We start from the raw sequence: 14,475 nt of genomic DNA on the forward strand, positions 1-14,475 counted from the left end.
CTACTAAAGCTCCAACTTGCATTAGTTTTTAGCACAGCAAAGAAGTCCAATCCTAATATAAACTGTTTAACCAAATAAGCACACATGGCAAGGAAAAATCCATGCCACATTAGCTAAGCAGTTCCTTTACCTGACAGGAAAATTCCTCCAGCATTAGGAGAATGCAGTTTGGCCAACAGCTGTGAACTGCCACCCTCTCTGCAAAACAACGATGCCAGACACCTCAAACCATTCCCTCCTTTGCAGCCTTTGGATACTGCTTCTGCCTCCAGTGCCAAAATTCTGCAAGCAGAGAACTCCACAAAATCCACTTTCATTAGCTGCACAAGTTAACTTTGAATATTTTGTCAATTCATGCCACCCTAGGGGCCAGAGAGGCAGCTGACAACAAATGAGTAATCTTATGGGCACCAAATACAGGAGGCTTGAGTGGCTGTTCTGTGACCTGGTACACAAGCTGGGTTCTTCACAGTGGGACAACCTGGACGTGACATGCAGGGACCTCCTTTGTCCCAGTTCATTCCCTTACCCAGCTGCTTAGAGAACACTGGGGGATGGCTCTTACTGCTGCCTTCTTGACACTAGCAGTGTTATGCCACAACTAGGACTGATGCCCTATTTGCACTGCTCTGTCCTTTCATCTGGTATAAAGAGGCAATACAGAAGTGAAGATATAATGTATTAGTCTCAATCATGAAAGCAGATCTATGAGTCAACACAGAAAAGCCAACAAAAATTAAATGAGGAAAAACATTCAATTGCAAAGACAGGGATACTCTTTATTCCTTATTCTGCATCTTTTAAGAGGAGACAGTAACAAAACCCTGAAACACTTGACTCTGAAGTAAAAACTCACCTGCCCTGCCAGCTCCAAACGTTTATTTCCATAATAGTCTCTGTCATCTACTTTATTTTCTCCTTGAGCCAAAATTACTCTGCGTACCATCACTGCTGTGTATATGCACTTGGCACGAAAATTGAATTCCTTCACCTGTAAAAAAATCAAAAAAAACTAAACAAAACAAAAACATATCAATGCTTCAGGATCAGCTCTTTAGTTCTTATTCAGACAAATGCAACCATTTAAATCACTGACAATCCAGGCTGACTGATTTACAAAAGGGATTTCAGCGCTTTACTTTCTTTAAAAATGCAAAAAATAAACGTTAGTGACTTTGAAACAGATAGCAAATGAAAGTAAATCAGAATAAAGATATAGGTCATGAAAGATGAAAGTCCTGAATTCACACCTGATACTGTCTGGCTATGTAGAAAAAAGTGCATATTTTGATTAGTTCAATGGTACAGCATTTCACAAAGATTTCTTTTGACTCAATCCAAGTCTCCTCTTTATTGTGAGGATGATTTACTTTATCTCAGCTACAAAGCCATCAAAGACATTTTTCCCTGCCAACAAAGCTCATACCATAAATAACCATACAAGCTTACTCCTGTTTAAAAAACCCCCAGAACGTTACATACGAGCACATGCGTCAGAATGGTTGATGCCAGCAGCTCTCTGGCTTCTTCCATCTTTGTTTTCTTTGGGCCTCCCCACATCCTTTGCCTTCGTACTTTGTTTCCAATGTACTTCAATGCCTGTGAAGGGGGAAATTAACCTGAGTTAGTATCAGAATTGTAACCTATACAAATACACACACAAGTGGAGTTATGTGTGTATTCCTCAACCAATGCAATCTCGCCACCAATGGATGATACAAACATCAAACATACTGCAAAATAACAAAGATGTAAGTGATACTAACTTACAAACAAAATTTAACTAACAAAAAAATTTCTGAAAATTGACACAATTGACTGCATGCAATGAGTTCGTCACAGGTTGGTAACATTTGGAATGGAAAGTGGTGGAAATTCATGATTACTGTGATATTAAAAGAAAGGATTCTGTAAATTCCAAAAATATCCAGTTTATTTAATTAGACTTTTCACCTTCAGCTCTTTTGTGTAGTTGCTAAATTTCATTCAGATATTAAACCATTAAACCTCACTGTTTAATATCCCCAAAAGCTACTGTGTGGCATCCACATCTGTCTCCAGGAGTGCCTTGCACTGGATTCTTACTCTCCTACCAGTTGTCAATCAATCTGCAGAATTCCTAGTTAGATGAGTCAAGAAGCTATCCAAGCCCACACAGGAAGTTTCTGCCTGGAAGTCATGAAGCAATGTGAAAGAGTCACCCTCTCCACTAAATGACAGATTATCTTTTCCATATGTTACACTCTTACACAAAGAGCTATCTCTCTATTAACTTAATTTGACATTTCTTGCACAGAATAACTTCTGTATTTCTGAATACTTCACATTCCTCTGTGTTGCTCCAGCTCACTTACTCATCTGACTCTGAATTAGGAGCTCTTCAAGCTAACTGGAACCCTCAAAAGCCCCCAAAGATGAAAACCAGAAAGATGTTCACTTTAAAACACTAAAAGTCACACATGGAATGATTTGACAAAGTTTACAATGAAATAGCAGAAATAAGATTATTCTCCAAAAGCTTCTTCTAGCAGATTAATATATATACCCATTTGCTCCCAGAAAAATGGCTCATGTTCTGGCTAACCAGAAAAGGTGCATGAGCTAAGAGAATTCTGCTGAGTCTTTAGAAGGACAGAGGGTAGCCACTACATAGGCTTCATACAAGAGACTAAAACAGAAGAACATCTACTCATGATTAAATGGTCACAGCCACATCAACAGGGCTTCAGCAAAATGGGGCATGCAATTTCCTTTTAAAAAAAGTCTTCAACAAACCCCCGTAATTTAATGGACATTGCTAATTTTTTATATACAGGGTTATGTCATTAAAACACAACCTTGGGCCTCTGAAAACAAAGCATTGCTTGACTTTGATTTTTTTCTTCTCCAGTTAAGTTATGAGAACCAAGTCGCACATTTGCCAAGTCCTGACCCTTAAAAAAGCCTCAGCTTGAAATAAACCCCCAAAACAAATCTTAAAACAGAAATTCTATGTCCATTGCTGACACAGCAAAGTGGTCAATACCCACTGTCTTGATATTTATGGTCTCTGGCCATGTGAAAAGACACACCTGCATCTGTGTAAAAATCTGAGCTTTTTGGCATTCTTCCAGACTAGGAGCAAATGCAGCCATCACATGTTCCTCTGTGCCAATCATCTGTACAATCTCCTGATCACTCTCAACACCCATGGCCTAGGAAAAGAAGAAAAGACAGAAATAACACAGGCTTTATGTTAACTCACTGACATTTGCTTATGCTAATTTGGTATTGTTTGTCTGCATTACTACTAAGCAAGACCTAGTTCTTCTCTAAGAACTGTGCCATCTGGCACTGGCAGCACATATTCCAGCTATGGAAGAACATTAAATGGAAATCTTGATAAGCAGCAGGAACGCACACACTTTTTGGAGAGCCTGTTTGGGGTTTTCTTTCTTTTCTTCATGGACAGGAGTTAAATTCTGTTGGTTTTTTCTTAAGAAAAAAAAAATAGTAAGTAAAAACAAACCAAAGTGTTTAACAATGAAAGCCAAGTCAGAATCTACAATAAAGGAAGGAAGGTGAAATTTCTTAAAGGAGTACTCACAGTCTCTTACCACAAGAATTTTGCAAACTCCATTGACTGTGATGTAGCTCATCATATTCAAGAAATGTTTACGCTTTACTTCTTTTGCAGCTCTCCGCATTTAGAAGATGACTTCACTACACAATTCCACTTGAAAGACATTCTATTATTTCACTGATCCATGGACACCTTGTTAGACTTTATACCGTGGAAAAAGCTTAATAAACTAAGAAAGCGCTTAACAGGTTTAGAAAAATTTCTCTATCAGTAAGTGTTTCAAGGTGGCAGCCAGCAATGAAGGATTTTGTGGATTCCAGATGGTGCTAAAGTCCCCGTCCCATCGCCCCCTTCACACACTTGCCTGGAGCTCAGCCATATCAAGAAATGGAATAATCTCACTAAATCTCTTCTGGCTGAGTTATGTTTCTCAGAACTTTGTGAGGAAGTTACGTTCGCATTCACATTATTCTCCAAAGTGCCTGCCACAAAGACCATTGTAAATAATGCCCTATGCAGACTCTAGTATTCTGGTTCACATTAAAAACTGGCAGTACCCCAAAAACTCACATTTTCCTCAAAAATGCAGAAATACCTTTCCTTCTTATTGCCTTCATGGAGTGTCACTTTGCTTAACACCTAGCTAATGCCATTCCCTTGCAAAACTGTTGCTCTAATTGTGAAGTATTCAGCTTCTTTTTTTCTTTCATTTCCTTCTTTTTGAACAAAGAAGTGGTTGAAGTTCCTTTAAATTCAAACACGCCTTTTCATCTTGTGATTTATTAGAAATTAAAAGTGTTGCAGAACTATCACACACCCAGAACAGTGTGAGAACTCTCCTCTTTTAATGCAAAGCCCAGATCACAATTCCAGGATCTCATACAGACTTGAATGCCAACTTGAGCGACAGTTACTTCACCAGGTATGAGTATTTCATCTTAGTTTGATCCCATTAAGTAGTTACCCCTCTGATATCAAGGCTCTTTTCAGAACCAGAAGTTGTCCGTGTGATATTATTGTGGTTGAGATCTCTGTTTTTCAAATATTATTACACTTCCTCACCCTTTTAAATAAGGTCACACAGTAGTTAAAAAATCTCAGCAGAGAAGCTAACAAAATTCCCTCCTGACCTGAAAGCCAGAGTCAAAAGATAAGTCTACAAAAGCATGAAAGCTTCACAACAGTAAGGTTCCATGTGTCTAGAATTTAACCAGCAAACTAATTTAGGAACAACTAGATTCATACAATTATTGCACTTAGTCTAGAAGTTTTTAGAAGAACAAATTTTTTGTGCCATTCTAGGCACGTATAATACAAATACATTTATCTAAAGCACATCAACTGCATGCTGGTATCACCCTTTTTCTGTCCATCAAGTTAATTCTAGGATGGCAACCAAATCTTAAGTGCCATATAAAATCTGGGCGGAAAAAGTCAATCTGAATTGTTATGTTTTTTCATACATTAAAAACTGAAAGCCATAAAGTAAAGAAGGTTGATGATTTCTTCTGCCCTGATGAATTCTCTGATCAAATGTTACAGCAAAAAGATGAGAATAAGATGGATCTTTATCCCTGAATAGATTTTCTAGCTGGAGTTTGTAGCAGAGTTCTTAATTTCTGAGTGGGAAAGACTAGCATCTGTCAGCAAACAACATGTGTTGTTAAAATACGTGCAAATTGAATTAAATTAATTTATGAGTAATGACGAAAACTCAGGCAAATGACTGAAAAAGATGTGCTAATACAACAGCCTAAAAGTAAACCTATTTATTCTCCTTTATACTCTCAACCATCCTGAGCAGAGCTGCGTACACAAAACCTCTTACATGCAACACTGAAAGGACAAGCATCAGGCCCATGCTGCCACCAGACAAATCTGTAATCTTAATACTTTGGTTTTCAGTAAATTTGGCCCTGATGTTACCCTTCCAAGAAAAACCAAAAAAACAACTAAAAAACCAAACCAATACAAGAGAAGTACTACAGAATTAGCCTGTAACATCATTAGGACAGTAACAAAATACTCCTTGGTTGTTGCTTGTGTTACAGAAACACAGAGGACATGCAATATAGGAATGGGCCCTATGCATAAACACTCACGGTCCTGGGACAAAGCTGAGGGAAAGGGAATTAACATAGAAGCAAAGCAGTAGACAAGATGTCTTGTTTCTTTTTGATTGGAAGGCAATGTCGCAAAGGGATAATTTTATGGGGGAGGGTGAGAAGGAGACATTGTAAAAGCATAATTTAACAGTGGCAGTGAAAGGATGAGGAAGGAGACAGGAGCAGGCTGCTGAAGACCACAGCTGAAGGCTAGCAGTCAATGTACATAAAACAGACAAGCCAAAGCATGCATTCAGAATATTCAGATCATCCTGAGTTCAAGTGGGAGAAAGTGATCCAAGTGGGCTCAACTCCCTCCTAGGACTGGGGAGCTTCCCTCTGCCCAAATGTGTGTGTGTCCACCTTTGTGTGTGCACACACACAGGTACAGATGAGAGTGTGAGCCCAGCTCTTCCTCCCCCAGCTCATGTCTTAATGATGATGTCTAGGCGTTTCCATGGCACTTCCCTAGAATGTAGTTCTGCACTCCATCAGGCACAGAGACAGGCAGATGACTGGATTAAAAAGATGTCAGGGAAGTTCAAGGTTGACATCACAGACAGAATTGGTCTGGAGCTTTCATAATTCAAAAGATACAAGCTATGAAACAACAGCCATGGGAACCCATAATCCTGCAGATCCAGTCAGACCACCACCCAGCTGTTCTTCTACAGCTGTACCTTAACAGCTCCAAGGCTAAAGCAGGTTTGTAAAAATGAAACTCAACTTGCTGTTCAAATCTTTTGCCGCAGGTCCTAGAGCAGTTTCTTATAGCTCCCACATAAACTAAAGATACTTCATCTAGTGATTCAGGTCATAAAATTCAACTTTTAAGCCCCTGTAGGTTTTTTATAATCCTCTTCCTTCCCCAACCAGTTCGGATGCAGCATCCAACCTTCACTTACTTCAGCTCCCAGGGCTCACTCACACCTACCAAATCGAGATCACAAACTCGTAAGAAAAATAGCCCTTACCTTTGAGCAGCTCTAACTCCCTCCAATGTAGGGAGTTTCCTGCAAAAGCAGCAGCACCATCTTACCTCCAACTTGAATGATTTTCAGGATAGAAACACCCTTACATTCCACACCTCCTCCAATGCTCACTGCTACCTGAAACTGTCGAAGCCCCCCAGGTAAAGCATCTGTACCTCCTAGCCTGACATTCAAAAGAGCACTCTGCACAGTTCACACAGCCCTATGAAATGTGCAGAACTGACAAGTTAAAACAAAGGTCTCTCGGGGCTGTAAAGCAGCTCAAGACACCCGAATACCCCCGTGGTTGCATATGTATATTAACTAATGAAGAAGTGTTACAAAGTAAGCAGGTAGCAAATTAGCAGCTAGCTGTGTTTGTTTCCCATTACAAGGCAGTTAACAGCCCTTTAAAAACTGCAACAGACACATACTTAAGCAGCAAAATTGTTTGCTTTATGTCACTACTTCAAAAGTAAAGGTGCATTTCCATATATAGGGACTGCACAAATGCTTCTGTCACATATAAGAAAGGTTAGGGAAAACTGCTTAAGCTAGCACAGCTACAAAGCTCTAACTCCTCCACATCTAAAGAGCAGATACCCCAAGTCTGACCTAGAACAGTGCCAGGCACACGCCTTTTGTAACCTATCAAGTTTCAGTTAGTTGTGGTCAATGTGCTAAATTTCACAAAACCACAACTTACATGTGTTTGGCACAACTGGCTGTAAAACATCTGAGCACGCCCATGCCCAAGATCCCTACAGGTCTGGATGGCAGAAATAAAAAAAGGCAACAGGACAAGGTCATTCTGGCTTGCAGTTATGGAGGAGGATGAATTTAATGCAGATGCCTCCTTTAGGGTGACCCCACACAATCTAGTCCCTATCTATCCAGATCTAAGGACCTTTAGATCTACTCCAAGGCTCCTCACAGCCCAGGTGCCTGGGCTTCATTCCTCACCAAAAGCAAGGGTGGAGAACACTGTGTTCAGGTCTTCCCCTAGCAGGCAGCTCTGTCCATAATTTTATACCTGAAATACAAAGGTTACCTTAGATTCTAGTCTAGGGAGCTCTAAGAATTTTAGGCCTCAGCTCTGTCAGCTGGTGGTGTTTGGAATATTTTCTATTTCCCAGTCCTTGCTTTTGACAAAGATGTCTAGAGGATATACTAGTACACCTCCACCTTACAGATGCAGTAGCTTTAAACACACATTGGATTATAGATCTGCAATACTTGCTTTCTCTTCTATAATGCTACAATGATTTTCTGCCCCGATCTACTTCTTAAGTCACATACAGAACTTCAGGTCAATTAAAGCTATAGGGACTAGAAAGACAGTCCCAAATCGCTCACTGTCTCTCAGACAGTCCATGAAAAACTGTCCCCTCTAGCTGGCCAATGCACTGAATGGCAACCAATTACTATTTGATTCTTAGCCAAAACACAGAGGTCTGTGGAACTTGGCTGTAGCCTGGATGCTGGTTTGGGAGGAAATGCAGAGCAATAGTTTTTTGCCATTGCTTTCTCATTTTAGTTTTTAATTAGAAATTAAACATGTAGCTGTTTCAGTACAAGTTAAGGATTCAAAGGCAGTCATAACTTCAGACATTAGATTGTCTATAGCTTAATTAATTAGCTTAATTTTGTCCCTTGGAGATGTGGATCTCTACATCACAAGAAGCAGAACAGCTACTAGTAATAAGGAAGACACATGCTTCATGGCCTAGGTTTGTGTGTTGGCAAAAAGGCATTATTCTCCTTGCTTTTCCAACAAATATCCAGTGTATAATACTGCCATGTGAGAGAGCTGAAGTTAGACACGCATCCCTAAGTTTGGGATTCTACAGGCTGAGAGCTATTGTGTTTGTATTCTTTCTTCTAGTAGTTAAATAGAATGAAGCAATAGCACATTACAGCAATGCCCAAGAAAGGAAAATTGGAGACTGGTGACTGCTTTCATTTCCAGCTGGAGACTCACCAGAAGTAGACGGAAGATCCCTGAATTTCATGTCATTAAAGAAAAGGTAAAAAAGATGACCATTCATGAGAACTGCTGGAATGGAACATTCAGGATAGTTAAAGTGGGTGTAGCTAATTTGACACTGTATTAAATCAACATAAATAATTGAAAAGCACTACAGCCAAGAGCTTATAACAACTGTAACCCCTTATTCAATGAATAAATGAAAAGATAAGGAATATTATCTAAAATATAAAAGATACTTATGAAGAGGGGGATAATTACAGCAAGCATTGTCAGAAGGTAATAAAACAGTCAGTACAATTTTGCTTACATAAACAAGCCAATAACCATCTCCTCAGACAACAACCCAGAGCAGTTACTCTACCTGAGCAGGTATTTCTCTGTACCAGTACAGGGTGACAAAATGTAACAGAAGTCTATAACGTAAGCTAGAATTCAGGAGTTTGGTATTGGAGTAAATGGATTAAGAGCCACATTAACACCTTCCTGCAACACAAGAGTTGTGAACTTAATTCTGGTACTTTTATGTACATTTCTGTCCATAAATACCTTCTCAAACTCCTTTAATCCCGGTCACTAAAAACAGATGATTTCCTCTCTTATTTGAAGAGATTTGCTTAATCAGAGGTAACAGCTTATACACAGGTAACATTTACTTCTCAAGTCTAAACCCAATACCAAGGCACACCAAGCGCTGTGGTAATTCAGACAAACCCGTAAATAACAACTGCGCTGCAGGCACAATCAGCTCAGAAGCTGCGACCTCATGCTGCCCCCTCCTGGCACATCATTTCCTGTGACCACCTCTCCGGACCTTCTGTGCTGTAATCCACTACAGAGAACACAAAAAGAGTGTTTTGCCTAGATCCCTCCAGCCAGAGGCTTTTTTGTGCCTTCAAGAACGCAGCCCAATTTCCTCCTGCACATGCAACCAGGCTGTAAGCCCACAGGCAGCAGCAAAACAGGACAGGACCGGAAGGAGCTCCAGCTGTTGACAGGACAGCTCTCAGCCTAAGGCCTGGCCATGCCCTACTGTCTTCTCCAGTAGCTGGACAGACCACGTCCACCCACCACCTCTCCTGGCTGTAGTCCATGCATTTAATTCCACAGACAGAAAACCAGAAACAACGACCCTTAACACAACTTGTAACATAGCTCATAACAAACCAGAATGCTTCTGACCTGTAGAAACAGAGGCACCTCACAAGGCAGAGTAAGGGGGTGGCAGGTATTTGTCTTGACCCAGCAATGCTCCCCTTGCAGAAAAATACAGCACTTATTTTCCTTTTTGCTGTACAATAAAGATTACTTCTCAGGGGAAAAAAGCTTGCAGTTTCTAAGCCCGGCAAAGTCCTTCTGTACATATTAACTTGAGAGCTGCTTTTAATCTTCATTCTTAAGTTACAGCACAGCATTTTTCCCCTTTTCTTTTTTTTTTTTTCCAAATGAACAGCTGTGTTACCTTAAATATGATAGCAATGGGAATATCTTCTGACAGAGTGTTGTGCCTCAGGTAAAATCTTCCTTGTTTCACAACCAAATTTGTTCTGCTCTTCTTCTCATGAGTGGAACTGAAGTTAAAATAAAAATAATACTATGTCCAACAGAGTGTTTGCACTGACTCCTAGAATCTTTTGTATAGAACTTAGCAAGCTTGAACAATCTTTCAGCTGAATTAATCCCACTTTTTCCTCTTCTAAAAATTACATCAAAACAGTCAGGGATCAGCCTGTAACTTTGAGGGTGTGATCACCTGTGCTGGGGACAATTTGGAATGTTCAACTGAAGCAAGTAGAAGTCTGTACTTTTCAAAATCATCTTTACATACTTTGCTAATCAGTTTTGATGTAACCAGCAAGGTCAAACTGAAAAAGTACTGCAGCAACAGTGGTAACGATGTAACAGCACTTGGTGCCTATTAACCTCATCCAGACTTACTGAGAGACAGCAGAGTATCTGGGAGAGATGGGAGGCCTCTGGAGCAGAAAAAACAGCTCTCACACTGAACAGTGACAAGCACCATAGAATAGACCAGAATGCAGCTTAAAAAATAAAAAAACAATGAACCAAAGGCCAAACAAAATAGAAACAGAACTTGATAAAGGAGGAAAGGCCAAATTTAGACTACTTTGCCATTTTCAGTAATTTGTGTTGTACAAAAATATTTGTTTCCTTCTCAGCTGCCCTTGCCTTTAGAAGTTTTTATGCCAATTTTATGTAGAGAGGCAGACAAAAGGTTACATCCAATTTCCACTGCAGTAACTTCATGTTACTTGCTGCAAATTGAGACCAAACACCATCAATTACAAAATGCACTTTGTTACAGTAAAAATTAGAACTTTCCTTTCCTACTCTGAGATGAATCCTGAAACACACGAGCAACTCTCACTGATTTCTGTAGGAATACTATACTGTTTAGGGATTGAAGCTGTAGCATACAAAATGACAGTAGTAAGACAGGAGCATTGAATATCTACAGCTTTTTCTGGTTCAACTATACCAGGAAGAAAACTCCACTGCTATTTCAACTATAACAATGAAGTTCTAAAGCTCTGGGTTTATCTCCTTTATGCAACGGTAGGAATTTACCATACCTGGTAACAGAAGCGCCAACTGTGCCTTTTCTATCAGCTTCAACAATGATTCTGTTTTTGGATAACTGCTCTTGAATAAGAATGACTTTCTCTACACCTTTAACAATGAAATAGCCACCTAGTTAACAGAAAAAAATAATTTGCATGTCAGTACCCTTGCACCTTACTTGCCTCCTCCGATATGCCTTTGAATATAGATTATTAGAAAGTAAACCATAAGTACACAATGGGAGATTAAATTCACCCTTAAAAGAGTAATGAAAAACTTGACAGGTAAAAACCAAAGAAGTTGTTTGTTATAGCCCTCCAATTCCTCTCTAGATATCAAATAATTTCATGTAACACTTTATTCTTGCTTTAAAAAAGGCAACGACAAAGGAGAGTTCCCACTCTGGAGAGCATCATACTTCTCTCTTTCCTAATCTGTTTAATTTTCAATGAATGAACTCCATCTTTTTCCTCCCAGAGCACATCACTGTAGAACACATATAAAAAATTCAAAATAAAATACTCAAAATTTTGGAGTGTTGCTTTTTAGGGTTGAAAGCTTTGTCTGCAAATACCAACTATTCATGCTCTCAACCAAAACCCTGACAATTTCTTTTAGTTGCAAACAGATACTTGAGAAGACAACCGTGGCAGGAAACATACCAAAGGGGTATTTCTTGGCTGAAAAAGATTTAAAACTCAAAGCATAGATGGGGAAAAAAAAGAACGTGAGTGAAAATGTACCTGGATCCAATGGACACTCATTTAGTTTGGCAAATTCTGCTGGAGTTTTCCCAGTAAGTACACAATTGGAGCTACGCAGCATTATAGGCATTCTGCAAGGAAACCAGTTACAATTTTACTTCAGACTCAGACAGAAAAATATGAATAGTCAAATTCAGAACAAAAACCAGGCTGAACAAACTGGAGATACACATTTAAGGTAATCAGAACTCATGCATGCTATAACCAACAGGTTTTCATTTTAGCCCACCTTATTTCATTGAACAGGTAATTGAAAAGAGACCTGAAACTGGACACCTACAAGCAGAAACCACAGATTTCCTATTTAATTGTTATGCAGCCACTCAGGCATTGTGACAAGCAGGGTCACCGAGGCCAATGGCAGTTAGTGCAAAGACTCCTGGTTCCCAAAACAGCCTGCAGAGAAGAATGTGCCACTGCAGATCCACTGTTACCAGTTTTTATAACAAAGTTAGTTCATATCTCATTTCCCACACAGGAATGACACCTTCTGGCTGCAGAGAGATAGTGCCTGTAATTCATAAGCATGAAGTTTCCCCACTAGTAACTCTGATTTCCCTGGTTTCCTAGCAGTGAAGCCTGCAAGCAAGCATTTTGTGAAGCAACATGTGATAGAAAGGTATTCCAAGAAATTTTAAGAAATTCACTGCTTAGGGAAGTAAATAAAAGAGAAACTAAAGATTCACAGACTACATATGAGGCAAAACTTCTTCACCATGAGGGCAGTCAAACAGTGCAAAAGCTGCACAGGGAAGTTGGGCAGTCTGCATTAATGGAGGTCTTCAGGACCTGACAGGATGAAGCACTGAGCAACCTGATTTGATCACAGAGCTGACCCATTTTGAGTAGGTGGCTGTACTAGAGGCTGAGAAGGAGATCATACTCTTTCAACCTGAATGGCTCTATCACCCCATGATAAATCATGGAATACTCACTTTCAATCTGGCTTATTCAACAACTAACCAGCAATGATTTTGCAGTTATTATTGAAAAGTGTACTTTCATAGTCAGCTTCATAATGTACCTTTTCACTCTCAGATTTTTCATTAAAACTTTGGAAAGAAAGCACAGTTTAGTTCCAAAGAAAAAGCTGTATTTTGCAAAAGCTAAAAACTGTTTACCACTACATCTACCAAAAGACCTCCATGCCTTTTAGCCTCTTCTACAAAAAAGTTGGCTTTTGATCCAGCTTACAGAATTTCACTCCTTGGTGGACAGCCTTTGTAAGAACTGTGTTCCAAGTGGTTTCTAAAACAAACGTTGACAAAAATTATTCATGAGTTCTACTACACAAATATTTTCAACCTCTGAGACTTTTAATTCAAATTTACTCCAATAAAAACAAGATTAGGCTATACTTCTTGTATTCAAATCTCATAAATTATTTTAAAACTTTGCTGTTTTCATATTCCTATATCTTAAAGGTAAACTGATGAGCACAAATTCTGTACTTCTGCAGAGTCAACAAAGCTATCTTGTCACTGTATTTCACTGAGAAAGGGCTTCCTAGAGATAAGAAGCTTCATATGACAAGCAAAATCTATCACCCACAATATAAGCTTAATGCATTGGCTGTTTATATCAGAAACAGGAAGCAGTTGGCATAAGATAAAATGGAATACGCAAATGCCATTACTGAAAACTCCAGTGAAACATATGTCCCAGTCCAAACTGCATGTCAAACAAGAGCATTGGCCAAAGGAATAAAGTATAATCCTAGGGACAGATGAGCAAAATTATTTCCCATGGAAATGATAACTGGATATTAACAGTTTTTAACAGCAAAAAACTGTTTGCATGTATGCCCCTAAAGCCAGTCTAGTAACCTTAACTTAACCAATTTTAAATGAAAGCTTAACTTGTGCAGCAGAACTAATGCTTGCTTTACTGGTTTTATCATCCATCTTCCATAGATGCTACTCTACATACTATGTACAAAAAACTGAGTAATTTGGCTACAAAGCAAACATGCCTGATTTCATTTTACAATAATGCAGTTTGCAGCTCCAGGCATGCATTTTCCTCTGTGGTTTTATATCAACAGAATCAGAGACAACACTCATCCTTATATCCATCCTTCTCTGGAAGGAGACATTATCAGAAGCTTTTGCAAAACAAGATCTTAGACCCTAAAAATCCTGTACAGCCTGGAGATTTGCCTGCTCATTGTTTCTTTTAACAAGGAAGCAAGGTTGGCCTACATCTGTTTTTCAGTAAAAAAAACCAGCATGGCACCCAGCATGGCACCAAACGAAAACTGATAGCAGCAGCTCAGCACATGGTGTCTCACCTGCCAATGGGTAACGCATTGCGGATGATCCTCTGGCTGCCTCGGGTGTATTCAATATCCACGGTGATGGGTGCGGAATAGGTCATGTCCCTCAGGCGGCACTGAAAGGACAAAAGGCACACAACATGTCAAGGGCTGACTCCAAGCTCAAGAATCTCTCTTAAAACAGCCTGTATTTGCCCTGTCCTGTAAATCCTCACAAAGCAATCAAGC

At 39.5% G+C, this 14,475-nt stretch overlaps 1 protein-coding gene across 2 annotated transcripts in view; it reads right to left on the reverse strand.

Moving 5' to 3' along the window:
* POLR3B (RNA polymerase III subunit B) overlaps positions 1–14,475 on the reverse strand; it is a 71,928-nt gene that overhangs the window by 51,409 nt on the left and 6,044 nt on the right. For both annotated transcript variants that reach the window (XR_005258892.1, XM_038153303.1), the window contains exons 6-12: positions 14,263–14,363; positions 11,952–12,043; positions 11,220–11,337; positions 10,088–10,196; positions 3,072–3,194; positions 1,483–1,599; positions 857–991 (exon numbers count right to left, since the gene is read on the reverse strand). Coding sequence is in view for 1 of the 2 variants with exons in the window: in XM_038153303.1 (XP_038009231.1) it covers positions 857–991; positions 1,483–1,599; positions 3,072–3,194; positions 10,088–10,196; positions 11,220–11,337; positions 11,952–12,043; positions 14,263–14,363 (795 nt within the window). In the remaining variant the exon portion in view is untranslated. The remainder of the gene's footprint in view (positions 1–856; positions 992–1,482; positions 1,600–3,071; positions 3,195–10,087; positions 10,197–11,219; positions 11,338–11,951; positions 12,044–14,262; positions 14,364–14,475) is intronic.

This window comes from Motacilla alba, chromosome 1A, assembly GCF_015832195.1.
Source record: "Motacilla alba alba isolate MOTALB_02 chromosome 1A, Motacilla_alba_V1.0_pri, whole genome shotgun sequence".
Classification (NCBI taxonomy): domain Eukaryota; kingdom Metazoa; phylum Chordata; class Aves; order Passeriformes; family Motacillidae; genus Motacilla; species Motacilla alba.